At 44.2% G+C, this 15,643-nt stretch overlaps 6 protein-coding genes across 6 annotated transcripts; 2 read left to right on the forward strand and 4 right to left on the reverse strand.

Annotated features, from left to right (window-relative positions):
• Window positions 1-433: 433 nt before the first annotated feature.
• On the forward strand, window positions 434-1,335 carry SAMD00019534_105000 (hypothetical protein; the record flags this gene model as incomplete). Its single annotated transcript, XM_012894338.1, has 2 exons — window positions 434-510; window positions 567-1,335. Coding segments are annotated over 2 exons (846 nt in total), but the record flags the coding sequence as incomplete, so codon positions are not given.
• Window positions 1,336-1,426: 91 nt separating this feature from the next.
• On the reverse strand, window positions 1,427-4,060 carry SAMD00019534_105010 (hypothetical protein; the record flags this gene model as incomplete). The annotated part of the gene is made up of 6 exons (XM_012894339.1): window positions 1,427-1,576; window positions 1,642-2,004; window positions 2,077-2,701; window positions 2,778-2,857; window positions 2,922-3,202; window positions 3,280-4,060. The coding sequence occupies 6 exons, from the start codon at window positions 4,058-4,060 to the stop codon at window positions 1,427-1,429; spliced, it is 2,280 nt and encodes a 759-aa protein (XP_012749793.1).
• A 794-nt stretch (window positions 4,061-4,854) lies between these two features.
• Window positions 4,855-5,962, reverse strand: SAMD00019534_105020 (hypothetical protein; the record flags this gene model as incomplete). The annotated part of the gene is made up of 2 exons (XM_012894340.1): window positions 4,855-4,898; window positions 4,972-5,962. The coding sequence occupies 2 exons, from the start codon at window positions 5,960-5,962 to the stop codon at window positions 4,855-4,857; spliced, it is 1,035 nt and encodes a 344-aa protein (XP_012749794.1).
• A 2,828-nt stretch (window positions 5,963-8,790) lies between these two features.
• SAMD00019534_105030 (hypothetical protein) lies at window positions 8,791-11,724 on the reverse strand (the record flags this gene model as incomplete). The annotated part of the gene is made up of 2 exons (XM_012894341.1): window positions 8,791-11,425; window positions 11,507-11,724. 2 exons carry the CDS (start codon window positions 11,722-11,724, stop codon window positions 8,791-8,793), a joined length of 2,853 nt encoding a protein of 950 aa, XP_012749795.1.
• A 1,454-nt stretch (window positions 11,725-13,178) lies between these two features.
• On the reverse strand, window positions 13,179-13,643 carry SAMD00019534_105040 (hypothetical protein; the record flags this gene model as incomplete). Its single annotated transcript, XM_012894342.1, has 2 exons — window positions 13,179-13,290; window positions 13,375-13,643. The coding sequence occupies 2 exons, from the start codon at window positions 13,641-13,643 to the stop codon at window positions 13,179-13,181; spliced, it is 381 nt and encodes a 126-aa protein (XP_012749796.1).
• An 898-nt stretch (window positions 13,644-14,541) lies between these two features.
• SAMD00019534_105050 (hypothetical protein) lies at window positions 14,542-15,643 on the forward strand (the record flags this gene model as incomplete). The annotated part of the gene is made up of 2 exons (XM_012894343.1): window positions 14,542-15,436; window positions 15,485-15,643. Coding segments are annotated over 2 exons (1,054 nt in total), but the record flags the coding sequence as incomplete, so codon positions are not given.

Genomic DNA, 15,643 nt, shown 5'->3' on the forward strand with positions numbered 1-15,643 from the left:
CATTACAACTTCCATCTGGAAGTTGACACTTACACGAAACTCAACGATCACTCACACACTCACCATTCCATTCCATTCACACTTCCAACAACACCCACTGTTGTTGGTGGTTGATGTTGTTGCCGATCAACTCATCAGTCAGTGATTGAGTGAGTGAGGGTGTGGGGGCGAAGTTGGAAACAAACACACTACCGTTGTTAGAGGTAAGAAGGGCGAGTCCTTGAACAAGGATGAAATGAACCAAAGCCTAGCCTTGGCTTATAACTGGCCCCAATCACACACATAGTGTGCGCCAATTCGTACACTCTCCGCTTCCTACCTTGGATGCCAACTGCACCTGTCATGGGCACATCCATCACCTTGTTTTGTGATTGGTTGAGGTTGTATTTGTTATATTAGTTCACAATCTTTAAATTCTAAATCAACATCAACAATGAAGGAAACTATTTATAATAATAATAATACAAAGATACCCTATAATATAATATTACTTGGCAGTGGAGGTGTAGGGTATGTATATCTCATTTCATCATTTATTCAAACTCATACTCAAACTCAAACATTAGGAAATCTGCATTAGCCAATCAATTTGTAAAGGATGTATTCATAGAGGAATATGATCCAACTACTGAGGATAGATATAGCAAGTCTTGTATAGTCAATGGGAAGCATTATGATATTAATATAACTGACCCTTGTGGAGAGAATTACTACTGCTTGTCAAAGTCATACATGGAGGAAGGTGATGCATTTGTTCTGATATACTCAATCACCGAGAGATATACATTCGACTTGATACCATCTATTGTGGACTCTTTAAGAAGGATCAAAGGACAGGACAACCTACCCATTGTGTTGGTTGGAAACAAGATTGATCTGGTGGTGCACCGAGCCGTGGACCATCAAGAAGGTGAACAATTGGCACAAAATATTGGATGTCCATTCCTTGAGACTACGTCCAAGCACAAGGTGAACGTTGACGAGGTGTTCTATCTATTGCTCAATGAGATAGAGATGGTCAAGGAGATGGCCAACCTGTCTACTCGCAAGTCGTCTCGTCGCCCATCACTGACACAACATTTGGAGACTTTGAAATGTCTGCTGAGTAGACCTTTCACAAGCAACAGGAAGAGGAAGTTGGAAAAGAAGAACAACAGGTCGAGTCAAGAGATGAGCATGGACTCCAGGTCAATGAGTGGGCAACCAGAAGTAGTGGTCGGCTCTCTAAGAAGAGGTGACTCCACTATCAAGCTGTCAAAGAAGAAGAGACCAGCAATGACCCATTCCAAGTCATTATTCAATGTATTGATGTGCGGCGGTAATCATGTACCTGAATAAAGACGTTGACTGGATGGATGGTTGGATGTATATATTATAGTACTATCCTATTTATTATTGGCATAGTCAATGGCCTGTCTCCATCACTCTAATAGGTCAACTTGCCATTCAAAAGAAGGTTCATTGGTTGGTCTCTAATGGCATCGATAAACAATGTGTCCAGGAATGCCATGTGCAGGCCAGGATTGTGTTGGAAGTACTTGTTCAAGTCACTCGAGTATACTTTGTATATTACACTCTGTTATAATATTAAGTAATGGTTGTTAGTATTCAATCATTCATTCAATCAATCAACTAACATACATTCTTCTGGGCGATCACTGTTGTCCTGTGGACAAGAGGAGGTTCGTTGGTCATTGCATTGACATCACCAAGGAATGAGCCATTTGTGAAGCTCTCCAGTGAGTCCTGCTCCTTGAATATGAATGAACCATCGGCAACCAAACATCCATACTCTGCCGTATCTCCCTGCTTCCACAGACATTCATTCTCATTGATCTGGTCCCTGTGTAGGATTGATTGAAGCGCCGTCTTCTGTGAGTTTGTACATCTGCTGAGTACACTGTTGAGGTTGATGGTCTCCCATGACTTCTCATTCCTCATCTCCCAGAGTTTGGTTACAAAGTTGATTGATTCTGTGCTGTTCCTTGTTATCGATAGGAAGTCCTGATGATTAGGTGAAGGAGATGGGATGTCAGCACATTTCTAATGTTACAACATGTGATCACTAACACATACCTCCTTGCTAAACACTAATACTCCAACATCTGTTACTGCTGATACTTTGGCCGACCGTCTACCTCCCATGATCAGTGACATTTCTCCAAAGTAATCGCCAGCGATAAGGTTCTTCTCGAGGTCGCCAACGGATACCTTGACAATGCCAGAAGCCACGACAAAGAATGCATCGGGCTCAGAGTCCTGTGCAATGATAACGCTGCCCTGTGGATAGGTCTTGCGCGTGGCCGTTCGAAGAATCTCTGCCGCCTGTGACAGAGGGATCGAGCGGAAGATGTCCACCGATTCCATAAGCTTGAGAATGTCGACGGCCTCTGAGTGCATGTGCTTCTCGACGTCGAGCCGCAGCGTGTGACGGACGCCCTCGTGCGCAATCTTCAGACCACTGTCGGCGGGAAGTGATTGCTCGGAAATGTGGACGAGATAGAGTCGAGTCTTTATCTCGCATGGAAGTGATGCCAGCACTGTTACCGGCGTGTGAATTGGCGGGACACCCGCCTCGTGCAATACTATCGTATGGTTCCAGGGCTTCAAGAAGAAGTTCATCCTCGTCGAGTTCATTATATTCTTACAGTTCATCTCCTTGATTCTTGTTGGATCGAAGCATGTATCGCCAGAGTAGTATCTTTATAAAGTATGGCAAATGATTAGTATGATTGGTTGGTGGTGCATGCGTGTGGATCATGATCTGATGTACGTACATGCTCTTGCCTCCAAAGAATACTTCAAAGGAGATGGTTGGTATCGTATGGATGGTGTAGAAAAACTTTAGTTCCGCTCCCTATGATTGATTGATTGATTGTCAGTAATTGATTGATTGAATGAATGATTAACTGGATAGTTACCGCTATATTCATGGGCTCTCCAATGATTACTGGTCTAAATATGAAGAGTCGTCGCAGCATGTCTTGACTGAGATTGGACAACGCGCTATACTTCCTGAGGAATGAGTTGAGGATGGTTGGTGTGGTAACAACCGTTATCTGATACTCCTCCAACAGCTTTTGAAACGTTCCCGAGTCATGATCGGCATGGCAATGTGTCAGAATGATATAGTCCACGCGTCTAGTTGGCACTCCCTGACTCTGCAAGAAGCTACTCGAGTGCAATGGAGGATCGACCATAACTATAGTGTTGTTGGCGGGGGTGGAGGAGGGAGTGTGTCAGTTGGATGGACGAACGAAAGAATGATTGAATACATACTGCCTCTCTTGTTGACCCAAAGGACAAAGCCTGTTGTTGACTTCTTGGGATCGAATCCATGTGATGAACCAATGATGGTGATTCCGAATGTGGGCGGCTCGAATACATCGTTGCTCGCAGAGATTGAGTGGATGGGATCGGGGAATGCGATCTTGGACGGCAGACAAGACACTATTTCATCCTGCTCGCCATCATTGCGCGCCTTGTTGACCACCTGAAACGTGCCCTCCTCCATCTTGTAGTGCACCTCAACTTGCTGCGGCAGACGCGCGACGCCGGCCTCGTCAAACAGGGCAAAGTCAAACAGCTCGTCGACGCTCTGGAACGTCCTGAGATACTTGCACTCGCGCTCAATGTCGGGTATCTCCTCCTTGGGATAGGTGCTGTGGAACTCCTGCAAGAAGTCGTGGTTCAGATGATGGTCCTTGTTCTGGTTGAAGTCGACGGGACCGAGTAGCGTCTCCTGGAAGACGATGCGAATGCGCTTCTCCTGCTCGGGCGTGCACACAAACAGCACCTTGCGCTTGAGTATGAAGAAGTTGAAGTAGGCGGGGAACTCGGCCTCGGCGGCGTTGATGCCCGTGCGGCGGTCCCACAAGTCCTCTGGGAACACGTAGATCGTGGGCACGTCCAACTTCATTGCCATTGAATCCTTGATGGTCTCTGGTGGCACGCCAAACTGTATATTTCCAAGGCGACTCTTCACTATATAACCGCCGCGCGGCAGACTAATATAGCTGCCGATCGGCGTCGAGTATCTATTTGAGCTTCGTTTAAACATTGATTCGAGCGAGATTAATCTTATCTCCTGCTCCTCCTTTCTTTTTGTTGTTGTTGTTGTTATTATTGTTGTTATTGTTGATATTGTAGTTTGTTTAGATATGTATATCTATTACTATATACTGTCCAGTCCTGTCCTGTCTTGTTATGTCCTGTCCTGTTCTGTCGTTTGATTGAGTTGTATTCACGTCGTCTTTTTGATATTAAATATCTTCAAGATCACATGTGTGTCTGTTATATAATATATATGTTATTATGATTAATGAAGATTATGTGAATGAGTGAATGAATGAAATGAATGTGGTCTCTTGTGCACAAGAAGGGCTTGTTTCGAGACTCAAGCATGCGGTCCCACATGTCACCTGAATCAAGCTCAAGATCTACAAATTTGAATTTTTTTCGATTCGAGTCTAGTTGTTTTGTGTTGTTTGGGAGGTCTTTGAAACATGAACTCAATTAATAAATTATTGGGCTAACAGATAAAAAGATGAATACTAAGTAGTTGTTGTTAACGACAAAGAAAATATAACTAAGAGTAGTTTAGTTTATTATTAAAGTTATGTACAATTGAAGAAGTTGGAACTATTATGGCTCGATTGTGTGTAAAGATAAATATATTTAAATATACAAATAATAATAAATAAATAAATACAGTTGTTGATTGATTGATTGAATATTAGGTGAGATATAAAATAAAGTGTACAAATATTAGATATTAATATCATCAGTTCGGATAATATATGTAAGATGTCGTCCAGTCCTTTGTAGGAATTAATGTGTTTGCCAATTATGGTCTTAGGTCTTTTCCAAAGGTCTGATGATGGAGGTATTGTTGGTCTCTGGATATTTGATTGATTGAGTTAGTGAGTGAGTGGATGATCTATGATTGTGGACATGGGATGATGAACTTACCTGCTTTGATACGTCTGAGGAATTGGATGATAATGGACTCTTCATCAATATTTTGTTGTTGATCAAAGTGATGGATGACGGCTTTGACGAGTTCACGACGACTTGGTTGATTGGATACTTTGAGTCTATGTACAGCATTATACTTCCTCAGTGATTTTAACTCTAGTTGACGTAGATTAACTGATTGATTGTTGTTGTATGGTGAAGTTGATGATGTTGAGGAGATTGATGAGGATGAGGGTAGTGGATAGAAGTGCTCTTCATTGTGATCGTAGGGTGATGGCTCGACCGTGTGTGCAAGGTATGATGGTGGTACATGTTGATCGACGTTGTATAAATTGTTGATGTTGAGCAATGACTCAATGGTGTTGTGGGCGGCCGATGTACTGTGTGCATGTGGACTGGCAAACTGAGGTGGCGTGGCATGGCAGTCGGAAGATGGATGCATTGACATTGTACTCGACATTAACAATGATGATGGCGAAGATGTTGGTGAAGGAGTGGACTTGGCACTGTTGGGCGGGGATACCATGGACATATGTGGGTGTGAGTGCGCGGCAGCGGATGCCATCTTTTTCTTCTTCAAGTTGGCAGCCTTCTTCTCTGAATGTGTCTTGGACAAGTGTTTCTCGTAGGCCTCAAAGTCAAAGTTGGTGTCGTCGTCCATCTTGAGGAAGTTGAGTCTCTCAAATGGATACAAATACTTGAGATAATGTATCCTGAGACGGAAGCCGGCATCAGTGCGCTCTGGGTCGACTTCAAGGTCAGTGGTTATCTGGCGCCATAACTTGTTCTCGATGACAGACTCTAGGCCACCTCTGGAAATGACACACGAGTAGAGACGGTATAAGTTGAGCTCCTTGTGGTCAAAGATCGGTATCTTCTCGATCGGTGTGCCTCGGTTATTCATAAATGTGAACAAGGTCAACATGAACTTCTTCTCCTCTTGTTCATCATAATGATGATGTTGTTGGTGGATATGTTGAGACATTGTTGGAGGTGATGAGGCACGATGATGAGGGGGCGAGGAATTGTGGATATTGTGATTATAATGGTGTTGGTGATTGTGAAGACTGTGGGTTGGGGCCAAATGATGTTGATTGTGATGTTGAATATGATTGGACATGGCCATCATATGTGAGGCATGTACTGGACTTGATATTGGACTACTACTACCTTGTTGATGATGATACATATTTAAATTAATATTAAATAAATAATAAATAATAATAATAATATTATTAATAATAATAATTAATAATAATATATTAATTAAATACAAGAGCTAATTAATATTAGTGAGAGGCTCTCTGCCGATTATAATATTATGATTGAGGATCCTGGTTTGAGTTTGAGTTGAGGAAGTACCTGTGGCCTGTTCTGTTTGGAAGTTGATTGATTGAAGTTGTAATTAACAACAGGTAGTTGGGTTGTTTGTGAAATGACTAGTTGGGAACTGGAGGTGCTGATCTTGTTGCTGTTGCTGTTGTTGTTGTTGTTGTTGTTGATGTTGTTTGTTGGTTGATGATGTTGATGGAGTGAGTGTGGTGAGTGATCAAGGTGCAATGCAGTGAGGGATGGACTACCCTGCTGTTATGGTTGTTGTTTGAATTGATTGATTGTTTAAACACAGAAGAACAACAACATCAATCTTAAGTTGTAGGAGTGAGGCTACTACTACAATCTAGGTAGGGTACTATTAAGGAGGTTGAGTTTGGATGGATGGAAAGGAGGGGGATTGAAGAAATGGGAAATGGAATGCCAAGCAAGATGATAAGGTGCAACATCATTCATTCAATCATTCATTCAATAATAATTCATTAATATTCTATCTTCCGGCACATGCCAGGCCATCACTCCACGGGTGCTCAAGGAAGGGTAGTATAGGTCTGATCGATCGCAACAGAGCAACAATAACAACAACAACAATGCAACACCAAGTGGTGCAGCCAATCTGGTCGGGCTACACGAGGGGTGTGATGGTCACCAAGGGTACCCGTATGCGCCATATTAATTATAGATGGCCACCACTATCCATTGGATAAACGTGGTTGGGCAGCGCTGCAGGAGCGATCTATCAAGGCGCGTGGGGGGTGGGTGAGTGGAGGATAGGTGATCAGCTGCCACTACCCCGCCAACACAATAATTCATTCATTCATTCACACACTCGAGAGTCAACTTATAAGATATATAAATAGGAGGTGATTGATTGATAAAGTGTGTGTTTGGACGGTGTGCTTTGATCTCCAAGAGGTGTGTGTGTTGTGTGTTGGATGGTCGACAGAGCCCCCATGGTATCCCCTACTTACATCCTACTTCTAATGAATAGATTGGCCCATGGGGACCTGTGTTCTTAGGAAACGCCACTGCAATCAGCTGATTGATTGAATAATAGACTGACTGACTGAATGAATGAATTAATGTATAGCGGGTGGTGTCCTAAACAGCGAGTACCATTGATAATAGTGAGGTGTCACTGTGAATGGAGCGACTGTGTAAGTGTGAAGGTGTGAAGAGAGATTATCATGTTCAAGTTAAGGTGAGATTGATTGATTGATTGATGGTCATATGACTATGGGGTTGGTGGGTGGGTGTGATCAAGTTCCAATTATCAAGAGAGAGTCGGTTGGAGTTTGAACACAACTCACACACTCACTATCATATTATTTGTTGTGTTGTACTTACACAATGATACATGTATATTCATACAGATGGTGAATGATAAATGGAATGGTGTCGACACATCACATTGATGGTAGAGGCATGACGAGTTGACGTCATGAGACGTACTTACTGCTGTCAGTCCATGCATTATGACCTCACATACATTACGATGTGCCGATCTATGGTCACAGCACAACACGTTCACTCGCACACTATGCTAGCGAGGCGTAACTCTGAGGTGGTTCCAGATGAGTTATCATGATTGAGCTTCCATGGTGTTCGATTGATTGATCGCGATGTGAGTGTGTTTATGTGTTCCAACAAACTGAACTTCTTCCATCCTTGCATCCATCTATCCAGGCTGATTGGATTGTCATATGACATGTACTTAAAAGGGGTATTATAATTATAAAATGGAGTTATTATTAATGTTCTTAGTGTACAACAATGTTTAGAGGTCTTCATCCTCTGCCTTGATCGCATTGTAGGTGTCCTCATCGATTTCGTCTACCTGGATGTCATCGTCATCAGTCTGATTCTGCATTTCCTTCTCGAGCTCAGCCAACTCCTTCTCATCGATCTCGATTTCCTCATCGTCGTCCTCAGTGTCCTCTCCAATCACAACCTTCTCAGTTGTGGCGACCTTGGTAGATTGCTCTCCAACAACCTTCTCTTCTTCAACATCGATTGTTGGAGTTGCTGTTGGAGTTGGAGTTGGGGTTGGGGTTGGGGTTGGGGTTGGTGTGGCTGTGGCTGGCTTCTCAGGGACAGCAGCTGGTGTTGATGAATTCTGTTCTTCTCTCTCCATCATTGCGAGCTCAGCCTCGATCTCTTTGTTGAGTTCTTCGTCGTCAATGTCGATATCATCATCGTCATCATCGTCATCGTCTGTTGCATTGTTTGATGATAGTGGTGCAGCGGGCTTGGTGACTGCCTTGGCAGGGCTTGGAGTTGGAATGACTTCATCTACTTCCACCTCTGCCTCTTCCTCTGCCTCCTCCTCCACCTCTTCTTCCTCTTCCTGTTGCTCTCTAGATTGAATGAACTCAATCGTGGTCTTCTTGATCACACCCTTGAAAGTGGCCAGAATGTCCTCAGTGGGATAGGTCTCATCCTCTTCGAGCTCCTCTGTAATTCCAACATAGACTTGTTGCATCAGCATCTTGATCTCGGTGGTGATGTCTGGTAGGCTGCCTGCTGTTTGCTCTTCTCTTGCTGCAACTGCTCAGTGACTTTGTTCAGCTCCTTCATGGTCGACTGTAACTTGGCGGTGATCTCTGCGGTGTCCTTGCCGCCAGCGGCTGGTGCGGCATTGTTCATGCCCTCGTTGAATCCCTTCTCATAGGCCTCCTGAGTCTTGGCACGCTCTGACTGGAGTTGCTTGACAACATCCTCTCCATTGCTCTTGAGCTTCTCCAACTCGGACTGTGCATCGGCCAATGACTTGCGGTCGTTGGCAAGGTCCGCTTCCAAAGCGGTGATGACTTGGTCCTTCTTGACGAGCATCAGACTGAACTTGGACTCGACCTCCTGCTTGGTGCTCTCGATCAGGCTGTTGGTGCCGGTTGACGAACGCTCAGTCTCCAGGGCGTCCTTTGCGGCGGTGACCTCGACGGTGAGCGTAGCAACCTTCTCCTCGTGACGCTTCTTCTGTCGCAGCATATCGATCTTGAGCTTCTTGACCTGCTCCTCGAAATTCTTCTCGATCTGTTGCACGGACTCTTGTGAGTCCTTCAACTCGTCCTCCAACAATGTGATGCGGTCGACATCTGTCTTGCGCGAGTTCTTCTCGTTGAGCAACAGCTTGTTGAGTGCGCGGATCTTGGCTGTGAGCTCCTTCTCGACGGTCCTCGACGACTCTTGATCGGTGGAGCTCTTTAAGATGTCGTCCTTGGTGCTCTGCAGGTCCTCCTTGAGCACAGCGTTCTCACGCTTCAGTGTGTTGATCTGGCTGAGAGCCCTGTTGAGATGGATCTCCTTCTCGGCCATCTCATCTTCGATGATCGACTTCTCCTTCTGCAGCTGCACGACTTGCTTCCTCGTGTTGGATACATTGTCGCTGAACGCCTCATTCCTGTTCTCAATCATCCTGGTGTTCTCCTCGAGGAACTGCTCGTTCTTCTTGTGCAGAGCGGCGATGGTCTCCTTGTAAGAGGTCAGCTTGGTCTCCTTCTCGACGTTGTCCTTGACCAGACGGTCGTTGTCCTCGACAATCTTGTTCAGCGTCTGAACAAGAAGCATGCCCGAGATGGGCACATCACCATGCACGATCGGATGCTTGAGCGTGTCGAACTTGGAGTTGACCTCACTCAGCTGCTGCTTGAACTCGGCCAGGCTGCTCTTGATCTCCTTCTTCAGCTTGTTCTCCTTGGCCAGTATCTGGAAGGTCTCAGCCGAAGAAGTTGGCATCTGAGGAGTTGGCAACACTGGTGCTGGAGCGGGTGCGGGAGTGGGAGCAGGGGCTGGAGCTGGAGCGGGCGCTGGGGCGGGGGCTGCAGCAGGAGTGGGCTGCAAGATGATCTGTGGCGAGCCGGTCGCGCTTGGCTGAACCATTGGAACAATGGCGCCCTGGTGTGTGACAAGTGCACCAGAGTAGATGCCTGTTGCGCTGCCATACGGCTGTGTCTGGCCAAACTGTTGGGTGCCATAAGGTGAGTTGAAACCTTGTGCGCCATACTGTTGGCCCTGCTGTCCAAACTGACCCTGTTGTGATCCATAAGGCGAGTTCGATCCATATCCACCCTGGTTGTTGCTGTTGTATCCCTGTCCATAGTTATTGCCACCTTGTTGATTGTTATAGCCATAACTGTTGCTGTTATTGTTATTGTTGTTGCCATAACCATTGTTGTTGTTGCTGTTGTTGCCTCCATTGTAGTTATTGCTGCTGTGGTTGCTATTGTTATTGTTGTTGCCACTACCATAGTTGTTGCTGTTGCTGCCACTGTTGTTGCTATTACTGCCACTGTTGCTGCTGTTGTTACTGTTATTGTCTGGCTCAACCTCTGAGAGTTTGGCAACACGCTGGATATGATTGATCAGTGTACCCTTGTCATTGGACTGTGGTGTGGGCATGCTATCAAACAATGCGTTTGGTAGATTCTGTTGTGGCACTTGTTGTGGTGCCTGTTGTACAGGTAGCTCGCTACCGGGTGCCGCGGCAGCCTCACCCACACCTGCCTGCTTCTTGAAGCCGATAAGATCGAGCTCAAATACCAGGTTGGAGTTGGGGGCGATCGAGCCGTTGCCAGTCTTGCCATAGGCCATGTCGGACGGGATGACGAGGATGCGCTTGACACCCTTTTTCATGCCGACGACACCAGTCTCCCAGCCCCTGATTACCTTGCCCTCGCCAATGACGAATCGCAGAGTGCTGTCCGAGTTCATGTTTGTGTCAAACATGGCGCCTAGATGCTGATTGTTGTCCAACCAGCCAGTGTACTTGATGGTGACGCGGTCGCCTGCTTGGACGCCCTTGACTCCGGCGGGAGCAGTCGCCAGCTCCACGTCAACGACCGACTGGTAGTTGCCAGCGGCACACTTGGCAATGGCGACGTGAGTGGCAAACTTGACGGCCTCCTCCTTGGTGCCAAAGTTCATCGACCATGCCTGGCCCTGATCAGTGAAGTTGGCATAAGTCTCATTGACCGTGTAGACAAAGACCGGTGTGATAGTCGTAGTCACCATAGCCGTCCTATTCTTATCATACACCATCAAATGGAACTTGCCATTTGGTCTATATGTAATGATCGCCGCTGAGAAGCTTCCAACTGTAGTGTATTTATCCTGCTCACTGTTATCGTTTTCGTGTCAATCATTCAATCAATCAATCAATCAAGTTGATCAATCCAACTCAATCACAAACAAAACTTACAACTTATATAAATGTACTGCTGAGCCTATGATCAGTTCTTGTGTCTTTTGTGTAGAGGCTGATGTGGATGCCGTTGCAGAGCTCTGCAGCTTTGTGCTGTTGTACTGTAATGATTGATTGCCCTGCATATTGCTACTCTCACTAAACAACGATCCTAGTTTCTTTGAACTAGATGTTGTCTTGTTGCTATAAGAATCATCATCATCAAGGAATGACATGTTTTATATTATATATATATATAAAGTAAAGTATGTAAGTGATACAGATAGTAAAGTTGAATGATTGAATGATTGAATGAAAGAGTAAGTGCGCGAGATACTTATGTGCGTGAGTGTGATTCAAGTAGAGTGAGATCCCCAACACAAATTTGATATTTCCTCAATTCGCGCGATCAAGCCCAAGACAGAGCATTCGTCTGACTTTTACTACTTGTTTCAATAATTATTACTATGGAATAAGTCAAACCTTGTACATGTATGTTCATATTTATATATGTTTGTAATAATAATAATAAATGTATTTATCCAGTGTCATTCACTTTCACCTCCCTATTAATTAAAGCATGAATATGTTAGATGTGATTATTTATAATACTACCTAACTATCACCTCACTTCGTACAAGGTCAAGGTAGGTAGTTGGATTTATTGCATGATGTTGTTGTTGGATGTTGGTTGTTTGTTGGTTGTTGTTGGTCGGACAAAGAGAGAGTATGGAGATGGAAGGAAGGGTCAAACGCCTAGACAGCAGAAATGTGCACGTGATTGATTGATTGATTGATTGAATGATTGGTGATTAGAACTTATATAAATATATATACTGTGGAAGTCATTGACGGATCCGACAGACAGACGGAAAGGGTGCAGATGGTGGATGTTCGTATATGTTATGTTATGTTGTGTTTTGTTATGTGCAAGTGATGATGAGGGTGGATGGACATATGTCTATTACGTCCAGTGTCATGATCCTGAGAGTGATGGATAGAGATTGGGAGAGTTACGATATATCTGTGTTAGACTTGAATGTTAATGAAGGTCAGGTCGCGCGCGATGGGGAGAGGGGCAGGTGGGATTGATTGATTGGTTGGTTGGTAGTGAGGCGTGACGTGGCGGTGTGACATGTGATAAGGTAAGTGGAGTGGCTGATGGAGGACAAGTGAGTGGCACTGGCCTCCATTTCAATATTATGGTGATCAGGAACCTTGAGTAATGGAAATGATAAAGGATAGAGGGTTATTATTGCTGGGTCATGTCATCGAATGAGTGGAGGGAGTGAAGTGATGTGATGTGACGTGATGTCATGTGATTGTGATGAGTGAGTGGAAGTGTGAAGACAGACAGACAGACGACAGACAGGACGATGCATGCATCATGATCGAATATCTACCTTTTGTTGTTGTTCGTTCGCAAAGAGATGGATGGATGGATGGTTGATGAGGAGGTGTGTGAAGCGATGAATGAATGAGAGAGAGGATTGCAATGTTGTTGTCGGAGAACGAGTTGTTTAATGTTATTGAGTTGGGTTGTGTCACATACCATCATCATCTTGAATTGTTATTGTTGTTGTAGTATTGATTTGATTGGATTGATAGGATTGATTGATTGAATGATTGGTTGTTGGAATGAGGTGTGTTGCAGTGGAGAGGGGAGCAATGAGTTAGTGACTATGATCAACTATGTCGAGCGACACATGCATGCAGTGCATTCATCATTCAAATAAATACCATCAGAGACAATCCAGAAACTACTAATCTTGAATTTGGCCAACTTGGCTGTGATCTTTATACTGTATTGATATGAATGGATGATGGATAGGTATATGTTAGCGTATGAATGAGTGAATGAATGAGGTGAACAGCAGTACACATACCTGTTGGGTAGTTGTGATGAGAATGATGATTGAGTGCATGGCTTGGACATTGTGGATGATAATAGGGGCGTTGATGCAGACGACGATGACGATGCTTGATTCAGCATCGATGTCACTGATATATTTATGGATGCAATCTTGGTGTTGCTACTATTGATTATATTGCTAATGTTACGATTGATCATCTGTTTGGACGCTGATCTGGCAGTGGCATGTGATGCAGCTGACAGCGATGCCACTCTGACACATGACGACAGTCCTCTGTTCATCATTGTTTATTTATTTTTGTATATAATATATTATATGTATGTGTAATCAGTATGACTCGTCTTGATCTGATTGATCATTCATTGTCGGCAAAAGCAAGTGTGTGTGGACATGGAATGATGATGGTTGAGGAGTGTGTTTGGTAAAAAATTGGTCATTCTTGCTGAACTTCGCTTCAAACATTGAACACACAACACAATGCGAATTACGAATTGAACAACTTATGTGTTGAGGGTTAGTTAGTCCACAACACTAAGGTAGAGGATGTTATACTCAACATTTAGATGCCCTTTAAGGTTTGTGTGTTCCACATGTCAATGATAAAGGTTGACTTTGTATTTATTTGGATTAAAGAGATCCAAACATCACTCTTAGATATCTTGTTTAAGGTTCAATGTATATCACTCACTATGTTCACACTGTACATATTAGTATTATAGACTATGAATCTAATCTAATGACTGGAGGTAGGTGAGTAGGGTAGGTAGGTAGGTAAGTGGGAATGACTGGTCAACCAATGAAGAGCGTATGTATGTTGTTTATCTATGAACTATAAATATGATAAATGTTTGTTAGAATATTATAACAATTCAATTCAATTATTTATTTATTTATTTATTTATATATATAACAAATAATAATGAAGATCCAATTGGCTTTGTTATTAGTAACTCTGGTTGCAATTTATGCTCAGATTGAACCATCATGTCATTACCTAAGTATGTTTTAAATATTCATAAGTTTGAATGTTTGGAATAGTTCCATGTTCACTCACTAACTAATATTATTGCTGGATATAGATGTTAACGCAGCTAGGATTGACCCAACTTACTWKATGAGGGTACAGGTGGTCACTCGATAACATTCGGTGATGCCAATATACCGGGTGGAAATACGATCTGGGACTTTTACCAAGATCGCGCAACAATTTTGAATGATGGAGAGTTGGTGTCATTGTCTGGCACTTTGGTTCCACCAGGTCACACATGGCCTTACATGGAGGCCAAGCTTGTCCTCCGTCGCGCAAAGGGTTCATTTATGCCAAAACAAGAGTTGAAGCCAAGCGCCTACGTTCCATACGGCCCAGTTGACCCACAACTCTGGACCTACTACACACTCGAGTCATCCACCATTGAGTGCTTTGGAGGTGAGATCGATGGAATGACCATCGAACTATCTGAACATATGGACATGCCCATGCAAGTTGGCATTGGTGCCAGCGGAAAGAACGTTGTCAATGGATTGTCGTCATGGTACAACTTCAAGTTCATGAAGAATGGTCAGGTCGTCTACACTTCGGACCAGGTCGTCGATATCAACGTGGACATTGACTGCTCAGATTGTGAATATGACCGCTACCACGCCAAGGCTGCTGCAGCTCAATCAATCTGGATCAATGCCGAAGACTTGACTCCATTCGGTGGCTACAACTCCTGGGACTTCATTGACAACAGGGGTGAGGTTTCACTCAACCCAGACTACTCAATCACTGTCTCTGGCATCTTTGGATCAACTACCAACGACACAATCCCCATCATGAACTGCAACTTTGAGTTCATCCCAGACATTCAAACATTCCGTTCAATGAAGTTGGAGTTGGCCGAGCAGGTCTACTTCCCCACTGGCCCAGTTGATGTTGGCACCTGGTTCTACTACCGTGTCAACCCAGCCAAGTCCAGCTGCATCATGTACAATGGATACTTGGTGACAATCGTCGATGACAAGAACATGCCAGCTCAAGTTGGCTATGGTGCCAATGGTAAGAACCAGAACTTTGGTCTCTCAGTTTGGATGAGCTTCAAGGCTACTGCACCCAATGGAACTGTTACCTTCCTCTCATCAGATGTTATGGATATCAACATTGACATGGAGTGCATCAACATCCCACCTCCCACCATCCCACCAACTCAACCACCCACAGCTCCACCAACTACTCCACCAACTCAGCCACCCACAGCTCCACCAACAGCTCCACCAACTCAGCCACCAACTCAGCCACCAA

This window comes from Acytostelium subglobosum (assembly GCF_000787575.1).
Source record: "Acytostelium subglobosum LB1 DNA, scaffold: scaffold27, whole genome shotgun sequence".
In the NCBI taxonomy this organism is placed as follows: Eukaryota; Evosea; class Eumycetozoa; order Acytosteliales; family Acytosteliaceae; genus Acytostelium; species Acytostelium subglobosum.